General features: G+C 31.4%; 1 protein-coding gene across 1 annotated transcript; it reads right to left on the reverse strand.

Moving 5' to 3' along the window:
* Positions 1-317: 317 nt before the first annotated feature.
* On the reverse strand, positions 318-2818 carry LOC131029292 (transcription factor ILI6). The gene is made up of 2 exons (XM_057959725.2): positions 2582-2818; positions 318-678 (listed from the first exon to the last, which is right to left on the reverse strand). The coding sequence occupies exons 1-2, from the start codon at positions 2714-2716 to the stop codon at positions 526-528; spliced, it is 288 nt and encodes a 95-aa protein (XP_057815708.1). The 5' UTR covers positions 2717-2818; the 3' UTR covers positions 318-525.
* Positions 2819-19370: the final 16552 nt, after the last annotated feature.

Raw genomic sequence — 19370 nt, forward strand, 5'->3', positions numbered from 1 at the left:
CAGCAACTTCCTTCTTAAATAGGGGAAAAATGTATCTGAACTCTAGTCAGTCTATTATTGTGGCATTCCTCAAATTCATTCCCATATCCCCATCAATTATACTTATTCAAATATCAGATTGTTTTCATTTTTATATATATGGTCTCGTATCCATATGTGCACAGTTTGTCAAAAGCATTGAACTGATTAAAATAGTTCAGCCCAAACTAATATTAAAAAAACAGGAAAAAATGCTTCACCTTTAAGCTACCAACTTCCACAAATGTAAAGGAACTGATACCAAATGTTGTCCATTCTATATCTTGCTTGCAAAATCATTTGACAATTTTTTTAATGCTAATATCTGTGTTTTCCTTAACACTTGTACTAACTAGTTAAACTGAAGGGCACTTGCTAATGAAAAACATCACAAACCAGTACAATGGCCAGATGAGAAATAGATTCTTTTTATAGCTCCATGAAAATCCATATGATAGGAAACAAAGTAACACAAATTGCAAAGTGTGAGTGACCCATAGATCTGTTTCATCTAAGGAGACTCCTTATTAATGCCGCTTGTGCACTGCCATTTTCAGTATTTTCTAAGAGTTCAGCCAACTTTTCGCTCAAGCCCTCTACCTCTCTGTGTAAGCTCCGTATGTAGTTGCATGTCTCCTGAAGCACCTTTGATGCTGGAACCTGTGGACATAACTCCATAATTAGAAATTTCTTGCAGCTTTCAACTTAAGAAAAATCAATCTACTTCTACTTCAGAACATGCATGATTTACAAACACTTGTGAATAATAGCATGCATGAAAGCAAGGCAATGAACAAAACTAAAATCGAGATCACAATGATGGCGACCTAGAAGATAGATGGAATTAGTTTTCCATAGTCTATGAATTCAAATGCAAGTATTTTAGATTAAACTGTGTATATCTTTTAAACTTGATATTTCGGATCACATTCTTTGATTCAACACCAGAAAAAAGAACAAAGTAATCGACATCATCATGATGGTAACCTAAACATGGTAACCTAAACAGCTTGTGATTTAGTCTATAAGAAAGAAAATCATTATCTTAAATTTTGTTGTTACAGTCCGTACATCAAGTTGTTTGAGCTATTTGGAACTTTGAATGTCCCATATAGCAAGGCTGTCTTAGCTCCTGTGCAGACAGACAAAGATTGATGTTGCAGAATCAAAGAGGTGTTAGTCTGAGATTCATTATTATCTATGTCAGTAAGAAATTTCAATCTAAGATTCATATTTTTGTAGTGAGCTGTTCAATTCTTCAAAATATTAAACTAGTGGAAAAATAAATTGATCTTTTATTCTAAACAAGAGCTATTGGTTTATTAAAATAAACAAAAACATCAACTGTTTAAGCTCTTCTTGACAGACACTGGAAAGAAAAAGATTGATATCATATCATAAATTTCTTTGCAACGTCAAAGAAGTTTAAGCCTAAGATTCATATTCGTATATGTCAGTTGTTCAAATTCTTTGGAATATTAAACTCTCAGATAGACAGATTGATCTTATATCCTAAATAAGAACTATTCTTCTGGTTAAAACTAACAAAACTTAAAACAAACAAAACATTGTCTGTTTAAGCTCTTCTTAATAGTCATCAGAAAGACAAATATTGATAGCATATCATAAGTTTCTTTGTAATTTCAAAGAAGTTTCAACCTAAGACTCGTACACTTCATATGCCACCTGTTTTAAGCTCTTTGGAATGTTAAACTCTCCGAAAGACAGATTGATCTCATATCCTAAATAAGAACTATTAGTTTGCTGAAATTAACAAAACATAAAAACAAACAAAACACCGACTGTCTAACCTCTTCTTAAGAGAGTTACTGAAGAAAAAGATTGATGTCATATCTCAATTTGAAAGAAATTTCAACCTAAGACTTATACTCTCAGTATGCCAACTGTTTAAACTCTGCAGAATATTAAACTCCTAGATAGACAGATTGATCTTGAATCCTAAATAAGAAATAGTTCTTATTAAAACTAACAAAACCTTAAAAAAAACACAACACCGCAAGCTCTTCTAAACAGCCACCAGGGAGACAAAGATTGATGTTGTATCCTTATAAACATCTTTATACCTACTAAAACCTATGAGATTAAAAAAACCCATCTGATTCCTCAGATGATTCAACTTAATACTGTTTGAGCCAATTGGGTTTCAGTGGCCCCATCCACTGAACCAATATAAATTGTCCTAAACGCCAGGCATGATCTTGTTTCCTTGCTTGAGATATTCTAAGCAAAAAAACTGCAGTCTCAAAAGTCTCGACAAATCTAAGAGTAGCCGACTGGCGTATGGAATTCCTTGAAGCTCTGCCAATTACAAGTCGACATGATATTTTTCCCCCAAAAAAAAACAGAATCAGAAATAGAAACACAGAAGCATATTTCCAATCCGGTATACTTTGAGCCGACCAAACACTGTTCATGAAGGGGATGTAAGTATATTTTAGATTCCAAAGCCTACAACAAACATAGATCAAGATCCCTAGCATGGAAAGAAAAAAAAAGAAAAAAACATATATAGAAAAAGAATAATAATGGTACTATTAATTACCTTGTCATTATTGTCACAAATCTCTGGTAAGAGTGACTTCAATTTGGAGAGCAGATCATTGATTTGCTGGTCAGTTGCTCTTGAATTCTGCTTCCCACCTGATCTTCTCTTCTTGCTCGACCCCTCAGTCGACATTTTTGCACAGATTGAATGAAGAAGAAAAGGAGAAAATGATGATAAAACAATAATGGGTCGTAAAAAAATGATTTAGTTAGTTAGAGTAGAAGTGAGGAGGAGATGAAATATATATATTAGTGGAAAGAATGGCAGATGCACGGCGTGTTCTCAGTGCAACTCACGTCGAAGCACATGTTATGCTTCAAACATTAAATAGTGAAATATGGCAGACATTATTTTATGTTTGTAAGATGCGAATCACTTTTTCCCAGATACGCCATACCTGTCCTCTTTCCCTGTGTCTGCCCCGGGATTCGAACTCTTGTCATATAAAATTACTCAGCACATTGCGTTTCATACGGACTTGGGAATAACTAAATCACCTCCTTATTTATCAAACGATCAGCCCTCCTTTACCACCTGCCTTAGTGTAAAAACAAGAGTTTTTGCAATAAACAGGCCTCGAGAAAAGTGTTGGCAGGCATGCACGCACCCTGCACCACAGACCCATTACAAAGCCCACTGTTCCCCATGTCAGATCGTCTCACTAAAACCCTTTTTTAATTTCTTATCTCATGGATTCAGATCACCCCATCCACTGGTCGACTAGCATGAGATTTATGACCAGAAGACATAGGTGGGCTATCTCATATGCATTTGGATGAGGGGTGAGGGACCATGGAGGAGTAGGTAGCACTCCAAGTCAAGTGAAAGAGGAGCATTTAAGTACAAGAATGAGAGAGATTTATTTGAGCCATGATTTGATTTGGGTTTTTTCATCTGAAGTTTTTCACGAGTTATTTCACTTTTTCAATTGTCGAGAATTTGTGTCCTTGAAAGAGAGTTCACAAGTTCAAATTTCATAGAAGTAAGGGGTAAGTTATGTACGTCTCATTTAAAGCAAAGTTAGGTACCTCCCACAAGGAATAGGGGTAGTCTTATATTACTATAAGCTATCTGACACATACACAAACCACTACTATTGGACTATAAAAGATTCTTTCTTTGCACTCTAAGTCAAGTGAAAGAGGAGCATTTAAGTACAAGAATGAGAGAGATTTATTTGAGCCATGATTTGATTTGGGTTTTTTCATCTGAAGTTTTTCATGAGTTATTTCACTTTTTCAGTTGTCGAGAATTTGTGTCCTTGAAAGAGAGTTCACAAGTTCAAATTTCATAGAAGTAAGGGGTAAGTTATGTACGTCTCATTTAAAGCAAAGTTAGGTACCTCCCACAAGGAATAGGGGTAGTCTTATATTACTATAAGCTATTTGACACATACACAAACCACTACTATTGGACTATAAAAGATTCTTTCTTTCTTTCTTTCTAATATACTATCTAAGGAAGGTTTATTTGAGAAAGGTAAAAACTTTTTTATTTGAGGCATGATCTGATTTGGGTTTTTTCATCCATGGAAGTTTTCCATGGACTATTTTACTTTTTCTATTGTTGAAAATTTGTGCCCTTGAAAGAGAGGTCACAAGTTCAAATTCACAGACGTAAGGGGTAAGATATGTACGTCTCATTTGTAGCAGAGTTAGATACCTCCCACAAGAAGTGCATGGTAGTCTTATATTACTATAATCTAAGACCCATATACAAACCACTACTATTGAACTATAAAAGATTCTTTCTTTCTAATATACTACCTAGGGAAGGTTTATTTGAGAAAGATAAAAACTTTTCTATTTGGAGTGTTTAGACAATATTATCATTTAAAAATTCGGTGTTTGGATTGTTAATTTGTAGATTAAAAGGTGTTACAATAGTTTACATTTAATTTTCAGATTTACAATATAATAAATCAATGAGTTTTTTTTATGTTTTTATTAAAAATGATTTCAAAACAATCATAAATCATTAGAGCCTATTAGATTATAAAATAATAAAGATGTTTTTGATTGGTATGGATTGGGAGACCATTGTTGATACTTAAGTTATATGATTGTTAAACATGTTGTCACTATCATTAAGGAAGCACACCTTTCATTGATATGCGATAGACTTAGTATAGACTATTGCTAAATAAGGAGAAGGGGTTTAAAGGTCCAAGAATATAGCACAAACAACTAAATCACACTCATTGCCATGTGTTAGAGATTATGAGTATTTTTGTGCATAACTATAAATACCCATATGTGTGGCAATGTTAACACTTAAGCTGTGTAATTGTTAACATGTTGTCACTAACATTAAGAAAGCACATGTGTTCCACTAATATGTGATAGACTTAGTATAAACTATTGCCAAATAAGAAAAAGGGGCTTAGAGGATCAAGAGTGTAGTGAATAACCAAATCCCACTAATTGTCGTGTGTTAGTGATCATGAGATTTTTGTGCATAACAAAAGAGCCATGTATGTGATCCTCTAAACCTTAGATATAGGAGAAGCTTATAAATAACCATATGTATGGCATTTGATGAAGAAAAGTACTTTGAACTAACTATAGACCTAACTCATACGATTGGAAGACATAGGTAGGCAATCTCATATACATTCTGGATGAGGGGTGAGGACTTTGCAAGAGTACCTGTAGCAACCTAACTCAAGTGAAAGAGGAGCATTTAAGTAGAAGCACGAGTTAGATTTATTTGGGGAATGATTTGGGTTTTTTCATCCATGACATTTCTCATGAACTATTTTACTCTCCTAATATACTACCTATCGGAGTTTTACTTGAGAAAGATAAAATCTCATTTATTTGAAGTGTTTAAATAGTGTTATTATGTAAAAATATCAATTTGTAGATTAAAAGGTGTTACAGTATTTTATGTTTAAATTTAAAAAACAAACAATATAATAAATCGATGAGTTTTTTTTTATGGGTTCATCAAAAAATTGTTTCAAAACAATCATAAATAATTGGAGCCTACTAAATTATTAAATAGATCAAATAGGCAAGATGTTTGTGATTGGTATGGATTGGGAGACCATTGTTGATACTTAAATTATATAATTGTTAGCATAATATCACTAACATTAAAGAAGCACATATCTTACATTGGTATGTGATAAACTTAGTAAAGACTATTACCAAATAAGGGGAAGGGGTTTGGAGGACCAACTAAATCTCACTCAATGTTATGTGTTAGAGATCATGAGTTTTTTTGTGCATAACTATAAATAACAGAAAACATAAGTAGGTTATCTCATATGCATTCTAGATGAGGGGTGAGGACTTTGGAGGAGTAAGTAGCAGCCTAACTCAAGTGAAAGAGAGGCATTTAAGTAGAAGAATGAGTTGATTTATCTGGGGCATATGATCTGATATGGGTTTTTTCATCCATAAAGTTTTTCGTGAACTATTTTACTTTTTTAATTGAAAGTTCAGTTTTTTAAGATTAAAAGGTGTTATATTTGTTTATGTTTGAATTTCAAAACTTTGTACAATATAATAAAATGATGAGGTTTTTTTTATGTTTTCACTAAAATTATTTCAAAATAATTATAAATAATTGGATCCTATTAAATTATGGAAATAGATAAAATAAGTGAGATGTTTGTGATTGGTATGGATTGGGAGACCATTAGTGACACTTATGTTATATAATTGTTAACATGATGTCACTAACATTACAAAAGCACATGTCTTACATTGATATGTGATAGACTTAGTAAATATTATTTCCAAATAAGGAGAAGGGGCTTTGAGGACCAACGGTGTAGTGAACAATCAAAACCCACTAAGTGTCATGTGTTAGAGATAATGAGGTTTTTTTCCATAACAAAACCCTATACATACCCATATGTGTGGCATTGTTGACATTTAAGTTCTAAAATTGTTAATATGTCACTAACATTAAGGAATCACACGTCTTTCATTGATATGTGATAGACTTGGAAAGACTATTCCCAAATATGGAGAAAGGGTTTAGATGACCAAGAATATAGTGAACAACTAAATCCAACACATTGCCATGTGTTAGAGATCATGAAATGTTTTGTGCATTAACTATAAATACATATAGACACCTAAAATTATTCCTCACCTAGATACACCTAATCTTAGCCTACTTTTTACCTCATTAATTAGATAAATACTAATTATTATTTAATTAATCTCATTCCTATACTAATACCTTATAATTAAATAATATTTATTATTTATTTAAAATTATTTCACCTTTATTACATCCCATTAATTAGTTTTATTTTATTTATTTAATAATTTCATAATTTACCCTTTTCACCTCTATAATTGTCCATTTAATCCTATCCTTCCATCTTGTTCATATGGATGATAATCTAAATTCCTAGTCATGTGACAAGTGTCCCACCTTGTGCTCTTCACATGTCTAGCTTAAGCTTGTCCCATTTCATTGAACCTTTACACCTATCCAAAAATTTAACCTAACTTTATATATCCTATCCATCCATCTCAACTTTCCTTTTAAACCTAGCAATTCCTATAAGGATGTTTCCCTAAGTTCATCCCAAGCCTTATATCTTGCCTATCATGTGACTCTTGTCACATGGCTACATCTTTCTATCCTAACCCTAATCCTCTTTCAATCTAAGCAATCCATTTAACCTCTTAACCATAGCCCTTGATTTTGCCTCTGAAGATTTCTCTATGTTGAGGTTTCCAATCCAAGCAATCATATAATGAATGAACATATGTCACTATTTTGATCATCTTATCAAGCTATCATAATAAGGTTATGCTTGTAAACATTGAGAAACCTACATACCAAGAGAAAATCAAATAGAAGTAGGGTGCATTATATTTCAAGCTCTATAAAGGAAAAATAGAGGTAGTTCATGTATACATTTGATTTCATTACATTTCTTATGTTTTTTTTCTTCAATTTGTTTTCACCTCTATTCATTTTGGCATACCTAGTCAAACCCATGTCCCTGTTCTAGCCATTGTTGATTGATCTTTTGTGACTTTTTAGCTATAGATTATGTTTTTGAGGTCTTAACTCTAAAAGGCACATATATTGCATAGTTGGTTCCTATGTTTCACCCTAAGTTGCCTTTACTTCATCTGAAGACACCTTTACCTCAAGAAATAGTGTCTTTGCTTCTTAGAACTATGTCATAGGTGCTTAGAATGACACTTATGTTTGGCTTATTTTGCTTGGAAATTAAGTATTTTATGAGATTTATGAGAGAATATTGAGGGCTTCATTTAAATTTTTTCATCTCTTTAACATTCCAGTTTTGTAGGTCGTCTAATTTCTTGAATCAAAACTAGGTTTTTTTCTAGGGTTTTTAGGTGCTTCTCAAACTAGGGGTTTTGTACAAGATACTTAAATATGGTTGTTTCTAAAAATAAAGTGGGGTCTTGCAATATTATTGATCAATCAGTAAGCATCCTAACATTTGTTTTTGTGGGCCTACTAAAGCTCTTTTGGCATAAATCAATTTTTCCTAAGGTTTTTCATACTTGTTCTAAATTGGGGTTTTTAGGTCTTTTCAGCAATCGAGTGTTGCAAACTATCTTGTGACCTCTTGTGGTTTATTTTTATCTATTTTATAGGGGTGGAATCTACCCTATCTATATTGGTGATTGCATAACAATAAGAACACTTTTGGGCCCTGAAATCTATATTTTTTTATAGTAGAATTGTTTTTTTTTTGCCTTTTTGTGAAACTATGCCTCTATTCCACCCTAAGGCACATCTATTGCATCCTAAGGAACTTTTTTATCATCACATGGTGTCTTTTATTAAATAAAACTTTCCTCTTCTTTAATATAAGGGTTTTTTCATACTTTTCTAGTTCTTTGTTTGTGCTCTTATGCTTGTGTTCTTAGAAATAGTGCTTTTGTTGCATATAACCAGACATGTTCATTATATTGTGGTGCCTATGTTTCAATTTATATTTTTCTAGTATTTTGAGTTAGGGTTTTGAGATAACTTGTTTTCTTGGCTCTTTAACAAAGTGGTGCAACTAGCCATGCTTGTCAAAGACTTGGTTGATGCAAACTACTAATGGTTTGGTGCAAGTTACATTTGTACAAGATGTTTTTTTTATCTAATCTAGGCATTAAAGTTAGTTTAGTTGGTTAATTTAAAATTATTTTTCATGTTTGTAAGATTGTGTGGATGTGTTCTCTCTCCTTACACTTCATGTAACCTTGGATGCACTAGAAATCCCACATTCTTAATTTTTTTAGATTATTTGTTGTGTTACCCAAGACTTAATAGTTTGTGTGTATTCTCTACCCTTGGGCTTCATACAAATTTGGGTGATCAGAAAAACCTGATGTAGTCTTTTCTTATTAGGAAGCCCTCTTGGGGATTTCATCACCTCATGGTTGACTTCAACCCCTTTTTTTGGTAGCCTATATAAAGGGGCAAGAGAATTTTTTTTACTTCAAAGTGTATCTAGTGTCATGCAAAGCCAAGCTGCAAGACCATTAGTCCACTAAGACTATCTAGTGATGAGAGTAGGGGAGACCCCTGTAATCTAAAGCTCTTATAAATGGGCTCACCATTCATAGATACCATTAAGAAGCTTATTTTAGACGCCTTTAATACCATTGATTAGTACCCAAGTGGTGCATCACTATTAGGGAGGAAAAGTGTTCACATTGTGTCTACATGTGATGAGATGTAGTCTACTTTAGGCAAGTCTTATCCTCCAAGATAATAGGTGTATGGTGGTACATGAACCTACATTCTCTAGTTATCCTCTCATGGTAATATGACACTAGAAGGGGACAAATGTAACCTTTCACTTTGAGAGAGGATGAATTTTAGCCTTGTGAGTCCATGAGGAATAACAACCTACATGAATAATTTAGGATTGCACTTATGTTCTTGGCATGTTTTTATGTGCAATACCAACAAAATTCAGTCAAGTTTATCCATTGTGTCTTCTTGTTTGTATATTTCTTTCCAAATCCATCCAAGATCATTTAAAAACATCCAAAACTAAAAACCCTTTCATTTGTTGTGTCAAAACTCACCTCTATGTCAACTTGAGGTGTCTATGCATAGTGTTGCATCTTGAGGTGACTCTATTTCATCCTAAGACACCTCTATTGTATATTAAGGTGTCTCTTTTACAAATTAAGGCACCTCTATTCTGTCATCTTTATATGACCTCCAAATAGCTCCTTTGTGTGACATTATAGTTTATATACCTATGTAAGACCTAGGGTCACCCTCCAAGACCATCATTCTAGCCTTGAAATCCATTATTCATAATCGATTTGACTAAAATCCTCACTTTTTTAAAATCCTAGCCCTAATATTGCCATTTGCATCCATTGGCTTAGCTATAACTTGTGTACCTTTCCTATAAACCGTATAAGGCTGGATTAAGCTATCTTCCATCATCCATAGCCATTAGATCATTTAGATCCCATCATCCAAAGTCAAATCCATATCCATATCCATTAGAAAAATAAAGCTTGTTTACGGTTTGATCTAGATCTTTGATCCTTATCCATCTTTTTATCCAAGCCTATCTTATGGACAGTTTGGCCTAATTCCATCATTTATCTAACCTACATTGGGGACTGTCCAACTTAAGATACTTTATCTAGTCCTATCTTTCTTGGGGATTGGTCGACCTAAGTAAGATTATCATCATCTTGTTAAGGATCTAGGTTACCTAAGAAATATTTGATCTTGCATCCATTTATCATCTCTTGGTTTCACTTTAGTGTTCCCAATTCATACCATCATTCTTTTAAATCTAATTTTGATTCATCCTAAGGTCTACCATATCCCTAGTTCTTCCACATATAGCCCTTGTCAACCCTAATTCACCCCAATTTTCTCTAATCCATCATTAGTCATCCATATTTCATCCTTAAATGTCCCTCAACTACCCGTCTTTCCATAAACCATCCTACACCATCCCTAGTCATCCTTAATCTATACTAAATCATCCCTAATCCATTCTAGATTCTACTTATCTATCCTTAGTTTTCACTAATCCACTTTAATGCATCCGTAATCTATTCCAATCTCCTCTAAACTATCCTAATCCACACTAAAACTCACAAACCTTCCCTAAACCATTCATAGTCATCCATAAACCACTTCGAGCTTTCTCAAACATCCCTAAACTTCTACACCCATCACTCTAAGGTCTATGCCTATCACTAGGTCACAAACTAGGAAAAGCATGGCTTCCCAAAGTCTTCTCAAATCCACATCCAATGATATCTTCTTTGAAGAATTCTTTTGTGAAATCCCTCTAGAGAACACATTCCTATTGTCAAACCATGTTCCTTTAGAATCTAATCCTAGTGAGTCTTCCTAAGAGGATTTCTCCCCAAACCCCTTAACAATGGACCACATGCATTATTACCTTTAGAAAATGATAAACAATATTTACTAGCATGAGCTAGTTTAGGTGCTAAATTACCCCATGAATTTGATGTGTCCAAAATTTTCCAACAAGGTCCTTCCACACCTCCACCTTCTAACCCCCAAAATACTATACATAATGTATCCGCCTCTAACCAACCCATCACTTTCAAAACTTCAATTCCAACCTCTAGTCAATCTACCACTTCCCAAACCATTACCTAATCCTACCTCACACGTGTGTATTAAAATCCCATCCCATGTAAATAATATTAACATCCAACCCATTTCATCCCACATACCACAACCACAAGTTTCTATCCCCTAAACTCATGTCTCTACTTCCATCCCACTAAACACAACTCATGCTATTCAAACCTCTAATCCTATTGCCTCCACCTACCAAAACATTCAAACACTCCAACCTCCTAATGCCCATTATCATCCACTTACACCTCTTAATCCCAGAAGTTCATTAGCCCAATACATCCAACAAATTAAAGACTCCCTCAAGGACCTTCAATTTAGAAATCAAAAGAACACTTATACCTTTCAAGAGTTATTCCTATATCCTTTTGACCAGTCTATCACCTTCATCACCTTTCCTCAAAATTTTGAGATGTCTAAGTTTGATAGATACAAAGGAAAGGGAGATCCTAGGGAACACCTTAAGGAATTATATATTGCTTTCCAAGAGTTTTCTTAGTTTGATGCTTATCTTTTGAGGATATTCCCAAGGATATTAGGTGGACAAACCTTTCATTGGTTTACACATCTTCCACATGGGATCATTAGTACCTTTTTCCAAACTAACAACATGATTTGTCACACACTTTTCCTACAATACAGAACATGAGATCAACATGATGGACTTATCTAACACAAGGAAAAAATGGTGAAATATTTGTCTCTTTCTTGCAAAGGTGGAAACACCTTGCTAGTAGATTTCCTTGGCATATTCCCAAAAACTTGTAACCATTTTTGTTCAAAACTTAAACCAAGAAACTGGCTTCTATTTGCATATTCATTGTTTCAATTCCTTTAATGAGATCATTGAAAAAGGAGTTGCTATAAAAAAATCTCTTATTGGCAAAGGCCTAGTTAAAATCTACAAAGTGAACAAAGATAAAAACAACAACCACTCTAGTGACAAATTATGTTTCTAAAATAAGAACAAAAATGTTGTTACTGATGATGTTACTGATGCAAAAGATGTCCAATATATCCACACCACACCATTTTTGGCTCACCTCAATGTTCTTGGTTTGTCCTGACTTAAAAATTATTTTTGGTTCTTGTTACTTTGCATGTGGGAGAAACAGTTACACTCTTGTGTCAAACCATTTAAGGATATCTATTCAATGGTTAGATAAAATACTAAGGAAACCAATCTCAAATATGTAAGATTATGTATATGATTGTGCAATGTAGATTCTTTGATAATGTGTGAAAATACTAATGATAGCTCTAGGATGCAAGCAATCAAAGTTATATTTGCCTTTAAAATGAACTAAAAATTGATCACTTTAGATAAATAGTAGGAGTCACAAATGAAATATTTCCTACTTTGAGTAGACACACAATGGTTATAAGGATAACTAACATCAACCCAAAACTAGAATTCAAATTTTAAAAGCAAATGAGTAATTTCCACGAGTGCAAAACTGGTAGAGATCACTTTCGTAATTGCAAATTTGACTTGGAGTAAAAAGGGAATAAACTAAGGATTGGGATTAGTCGCAAAGAAACGAACTATAGAAATGGATAAAGCTAAGGCTGTGTGAGCACTCTTAACTGAAAACATAACATTTGTATGCTTCTATCACACAAAACTCTTTTAAATTGAAATGGACCCAAAACATAAGCAAAAGGAACTTTAATCTACAATTTTCAACATTAAAATGACTAATGCACTAGTAAATTGATTGAGATTGGGTGTTGCCTTTACAACTAGGAGCAACTCATATTTTCTTCAAAGATTTACAAAGTTACCTTTACATATAATAATAACATTTAAACGTATTTTTAATACCAAAAGATTGTGTCATAATTAATCAATATGATGATATGTTCTTTGATTACTCCATATAGAAAGGTTAAATTCCCAAAGATGTACTAAGACCAAATTCAATCATTGAGTGACTTTAAAGACTAGATCAACAAATCTCTTTCGCTCATGAGAACTTAACCAAAATAACTTACACTGGACATAAATGCTCCCTCCTAAAACTATAATCTATCATATAAAAATAAAGACTCAAATAACTATGTAATCCACTTTATTTCATTAAAAATAATAATTATTTTTTTTAATTTTTTAAATATGGGGTCAAACTTTTGACATGTTACACAAGCATTTGAAAAATCTCGATAGGAGTGAAAAGGCCCATCTCTAACAAGAAATCTAGCGAATCTATATATCTTATGTTAAATTATCTATGTGATTTTTTATTATTTTTATTTTTTATGAATTTAATTTTACCCTTCGATCTAAGCAAAGGTATGGAGTATTATTTTTCATAATAAGCAATATTTATATTATGAAATGCCACCGTCAACTCAACGTACCCTATAAAATAATTCCTCCTCAATAAATAAATATGAAAAAACTGTGGCAATTTGGATTCCTAAGATGAGATTTCACTCCTTCCCTCCTTCCCACGAGGAAGGAGCATGACAAGATGTTTGGGCATTCCATACATTTAATTTATGCCATGCTCAATGTCAGGCATTTAAATAATTTAGTATTTTTGGAGGACATTGTAAGGTTCCCTGGTCTAGAATGCTAAGACAAAGAGTAATGCTCTAATGCTCTCATGGGTCCACATGAAACAATGCATATGGGATGTATGCCTAGCCAATTAATTGGATGATACTTGTTCTTTATTTTGTGAAAAAATGAGTAATAAATATTGTGTAGCATTAATTGAGTTTATTCGATGGTTGGGTTGTTTGAGTTAACCTTGAAAAGGGAAAAGCAAAGGTAGTAATGGTTGATTGGGTTGATTTAGTCGTTGATCCAGCAGTTTCAGTTTAAGCTGATCCGATTCGAAACGATTGGCTAGTCTAACTATGGATTGGTCCCTATCTATGGTAGCGGTAGCCTCCTATACTCCTTAACCAAGCTATCTTATCAATCTTCCATTGAGATATTCTTACCTTAGGTCACCCCCTCCATACTCCAAAAATCGACAAAAAATGTAAGACCAAGATAAGGTGTGGTTGGGTCACTGGGTTATCGCATGATATCAAAAACAAAAAAAAATGTCAAAAATTATAATTGATAATACTGACTAATATTTTATTGATTTAAATAATGGAGAGTGAGTGTTGGAGGTTAACTCTTTAGGAGAGTATCCACTTTTATATGTTCAATGATTTTGAATTATGACAGAAGATCTATCTTGCAAATTAAAAAATAACGATAGGATATATGGGCTTTTATCTTATGGGAGAAACACACATAGCTTTCACTGAATCTTTTGTAAGGGAGAACATGGAAAAAATTGATTGTTATAGTTATCCTATTACATTGAGGAAAAAAAATCAATAAACAAATTTATTTATTTACTTAAATTAAGTTTTAAGATGATTTTTAGTATATACAATAAATGAAAGATGTAGATATGACATAAAAATTTATATTAATTTAAAAATAAAAAAATGAATAATAAAAAGTCACTTGCTAATTATAATAAATAATGGATAATGGTAAGTAGTATAACATTTAAATGACGGTGTGACTTTTTAAAAATTACATCACCATGACATTGATCATAAATAATTGAGACACTTGTCATTTTTGTATTGCACTTATTAAAAAAGCATTATTAATATTTTCGTAAAAAACAATTAAATTATAATAAGAACTCAATTTTTAAACTATTTTTTCATTAAATATGCACACACTTTATTTTATGTAAAATAATGAAATAAAATAGACAAACAACATAAACATGTTGATAATAATGATTTTTCATAGGAAATGATAATGATAATATAACCCTCTTTCAATTGTGGAATTAGTATCATTTGACCAATTTGATGATATGGAATTGGGATGGAAATCTCAATGCTTATTATGCAATTTTGAGTTGATTTTTTCTTTTTTTATAATATTTATTTAAAATTAAAAATATACATTTATAATATATAAAAAAAATTATGAGTCTTAATTTATTAAAGATGTGATATTACTATAGTCTATGATACAAATTACATTTCATGATCTATTTTTTATCTTCTATCTCATGATAGATCACGGAGTGTGATCTAAGACATTGATGCAAAAAAGTTATATGTTGTTTTCTAATAGAAGTTTTATAATTTGTGTGAATTTAATTAATATCATCATTTAAGATCGCACATTTTAATTTATTATCTATTACCTTCTTAATGATGAATCACAAAATATAAATATTAATATTAACTAAATTCAAAAAAACCTTATCCAATCTTGTATCCATGTTTTTTATACGTATATTTTTTCTTAGTTTAATTGTAATTTTGTATTCCTTTTTATAATGCAATTTTAAATATGTGTTAAGATTATATAATCCTAAGAAAACAATTTTCGTATAGAAGGGTGAAAAACATCTTCATTTAATTATTAATATATATGTGCTTATTTAATCTAGTCATATTGTTTTTGAGACATTAATTGATATAAAATTCTAGAAACTAATTATTATTTTATTTAATCTAAGAATTATAATTTAATTAATTGAGTTAATTAGTAAGAAAAATGGTATATTTCATAATTATATTATCTATCAAGAACCCGATCTTTCTAAAAATAAGATTGAACTAAATTTAACTCCAAAATAACATTAACAAACTAATTCATGTTTAGTGTCATAGGGGTTCCTTTTTATGTTTTTGATAAAAAAAAAAGCAACCAAAACTAGGGGGCTGACCCAGAGTCCAAAGCAAGTCTCAAAGAGAGCATTATCAACACATTAACAACAAACAAACGACAGAGTATCAACCAATCCCTATCTTAACTAGGGGTTCCTTTTTATGTTGTTTATGTCTTTTGGAGCCTGGTCCTTTGTTAAACAATTTAAGTAGTTACAATAATTTTCCTATTAGTTGATGTTATGTTTCTAGACTTTGGTTTTACTCTCTGGTTGGTGGTTTATATCTGCTTACAAACTGTTGCGAATATAACTATTTTTGGTTTCTTACTATGGTTTTGCTGATGTTTTTGGACGTTTTTGGGCTAAGGATGGTATAGGGACAACACCCTCATTATGCCGCGTCTAATAAAAAACAAATTAATTCATTTTGAAATATGTTTCTAGATTCGATTGTGTTAGAGAGTTTTTTTCATCAATATTTCGGATCACACTCTATGATCCATCATCGAAATGATAATAGAGAAAATCAACATCAAAATCATAATATAAATAATCAACATCAAAATCATAATTCATTTTGATTATAACAACTTAATTCTAATTTGAATAACCTCACCACATAAATTTGACACACTAATCTAAGTCATAACTAAGGAATATTATTATCAATAACTAATATGGATATTTAAACTATCATGAAATGTCTAAAAAAGATTTTGTAACCTATGCCATGAAATGACATGATTTTGATGCTTTGTTCAATCAATCTAACACGCAGTTCCATGGTGCTTGATATTATATGAATGAGAATCTCATACACTATTTTCCTTCAAATCAATGTATAGGGAGTCGAGATAAAGATAAGATGTGTACTATAAAATTTCTATCAAAAATATTATGGACTCTCATTGTGTTGTATTTAAATATTTATTTGGTTTTTATAGAAAATAATAAATAAAAAAATATTTTTGTTGGTGAATTATACTTTTCATTATTAAATAATATAATAATTAAATATAATATAAAATTTTACCATTTAAAAAAATACATTAATGAATCAAATTTCCATGTACATACATTGGTGGAAGTTAGAGTTTGCTTTGTAACTTAATAAGGGTAACATGCAAAAGAATCCTAGGGAAGAGGAAATTTACAAAGTTTTTAAAATAATGCAAACGATATTATATGTCTTATACATGATATTTAAGGTTTGGGAAAGGAGGGGGCTATTACATGATGTGAGAACTCATTTTTTTTAAAGTGGATATTTATTGATGACTTTGTTTATTTTATTTTATTTATTTATTTATTTTTATTTTTATTTTTTATTTTTTATTTTTTTGGTTCCAAATCATATGGCATATGGTCAAAACAAAGTAACAAATAAAAAATGTTAAAAATTTACTATTGGTTCTCGTCTTTTGAGCTTCACATGTTATATGCTCAATCATATCTGAGTGATTTGCATCATTATAATGTAAAAATGAAACAAAGAACTTACCATTGGTTCTTGTCTCTTAGTCTCACATGTTATATTTTGAACCATATCTTATGATTAGCATCATAAATAATGAAAATGCAAGGAAAAAGAATGAAATAGAATATATTTATTTTAGATTGTGAGGTTTGATTTTTTTTTTTTCATTTTAAAAATATAGCATTAATATTGAAGAGGTTATAATTTGACTGATGATGATGATGTGTCATAATATTTATTAATGTAGGAATATGTAAAGATATTTAATATAGTGAGGGTTAGGGTCATTTCTAGGCGATTTTGATGGAATGAGAGTTTAGTTTGTGATAATTTAGTTGAAGGACACTTTCGATATAGGTGTGCGCATACTCAATATGTAATTAGAGATGTTCATATTTATGTAGTTTTATGGTATATGTTGACAAGTGTATATTTGTAAATTAGATAAGATATTGAGTATCTTATCTCTCATAAAAGGAAATCAAATCTCAAAGAATGTAAAGGACTATTCTAAGGTCTTTAGAGCTAGGCCTTGCGCTGCAAGATAGCTCAATAATTCATTGTGTTTATAACTATTTCATGAGGGACATTACATAGTGTTTTCCTAGAATCTCACAAATAAATGATTATATTTGTGAATATGAATCTTATAAAATAAACTCCTAACCTTGAAACCATTGTTTCTCAATTAATTATTATTGGGTAAAAGCAAAAAGTTGTGTCACACTTTTATAAAGGAAATGACCAATGCTAATTCAACTTTTTAAATTGAATCAATCGAAAGAGAAATAAATGTTTTGAATTTTGAAATGATGTAAACCAATAAAATGTGTTTTTTATGTTTGTAATTTTTTTTAAAAATTAAAAAATTATTAGAATATACTTTCTTATAAAGTAAACACTATAATTTAGTAGCTAATAAAATACTAAAATTGAAGTTACATGAGGCTTCACACTTTATATAGTAAATTTTACCTTTTTTTTCTTCAATTTTTTTGGTGCATATTGATAACTTGAAACTTTAGTGCAAAAATATATTTTAACTATTTTTTATTGATATATATTTTACAATAAATTTAAAAAGTTGCATGTACTGAAGTATAATTCTTTCCATTTGGTGTCACCTTTTTTCTTAATTATTTATCCAAATTAGAAAAGAATTATATCATCTTGAAATATACTCTTTTCTCTAGTGCATTTATTTTTTTCAATTTGATGTTTAATTCTAAGCTAACCAATGTTATAAAAAATCAAAAGATAGGTTGAAAAGAGAAAGGGTTTAGAGAAAAATCTTAAATTTAATATTTATCATGAAATAAAAGTAGACATATATCCAACATAAGTTATTCCTTACTTAACTAAAATAACTTACATTGCTATACAAAAAATGCATATCTTTAATTGAAGTTTTCAAATCGTGAAAATAAACTTAATCAAGCACTCAACATTGGTACATATTTTCATAAAGTTAATAAAAATAGAATCTATCAAATATTGTTTCCAATAAGAAATCCAACTAACTATCTAGAAAACATGATGTAAATTTTAAAAAAAATGTTTTTTTTAATAAGAGTCCAACTAGTATCAACAATTTTTAACCTTTTAAAAAAGAAATGTGTTACTTTTTTATTAAGAAATAAATACACTTTGGACCCCTCCCCCCCAACCAAATTCACCTCTGAACCAGGAGTGAATCCCAATTGGAACCCTACTGTCTGATCCATCTCCATTTGCTAGCTTCCAACCACTTGCAAGGTCTGGGTAAAGTCCTCAATAACTCTTTTCGGACCCCCCCTGAAGCACCTTGATCCAAAGGGGTTAACCCCAGATTCACTTCCTGTTGGCTAAGGTCATCTAAGGCCTCAAATCTGTTAAAGGTATCCTCCTCCTGGTCTCTCCTGTAAGGACCTCTTTTGTCCTCGATTCCTGTTCTTTGTCTTAACTGAGACAAAACCATCAGCACCCACTACCTCGACTGACATAGCAGTTTTTCCTTTATCAACCCTATCTTGGCTCTGGGACGGATGTTGAGGTTGGCACACCACCGGTTTATATCTAG

Source organism: Cryptomeria japonica, chromosome 10 (assembly GCF_030272615.1).
Source record: "Cryptomeria japonica chromosome 10, Sugi_1.0, whole genome shotgun sequence".
Classification (NCBI taxonomy): Eukaryota; Viridiplantae; Streptophyta; class Pinopsida; order Cupressales; family Cupressaceae; genus Cryptomeria; species Cryptomeria japonica.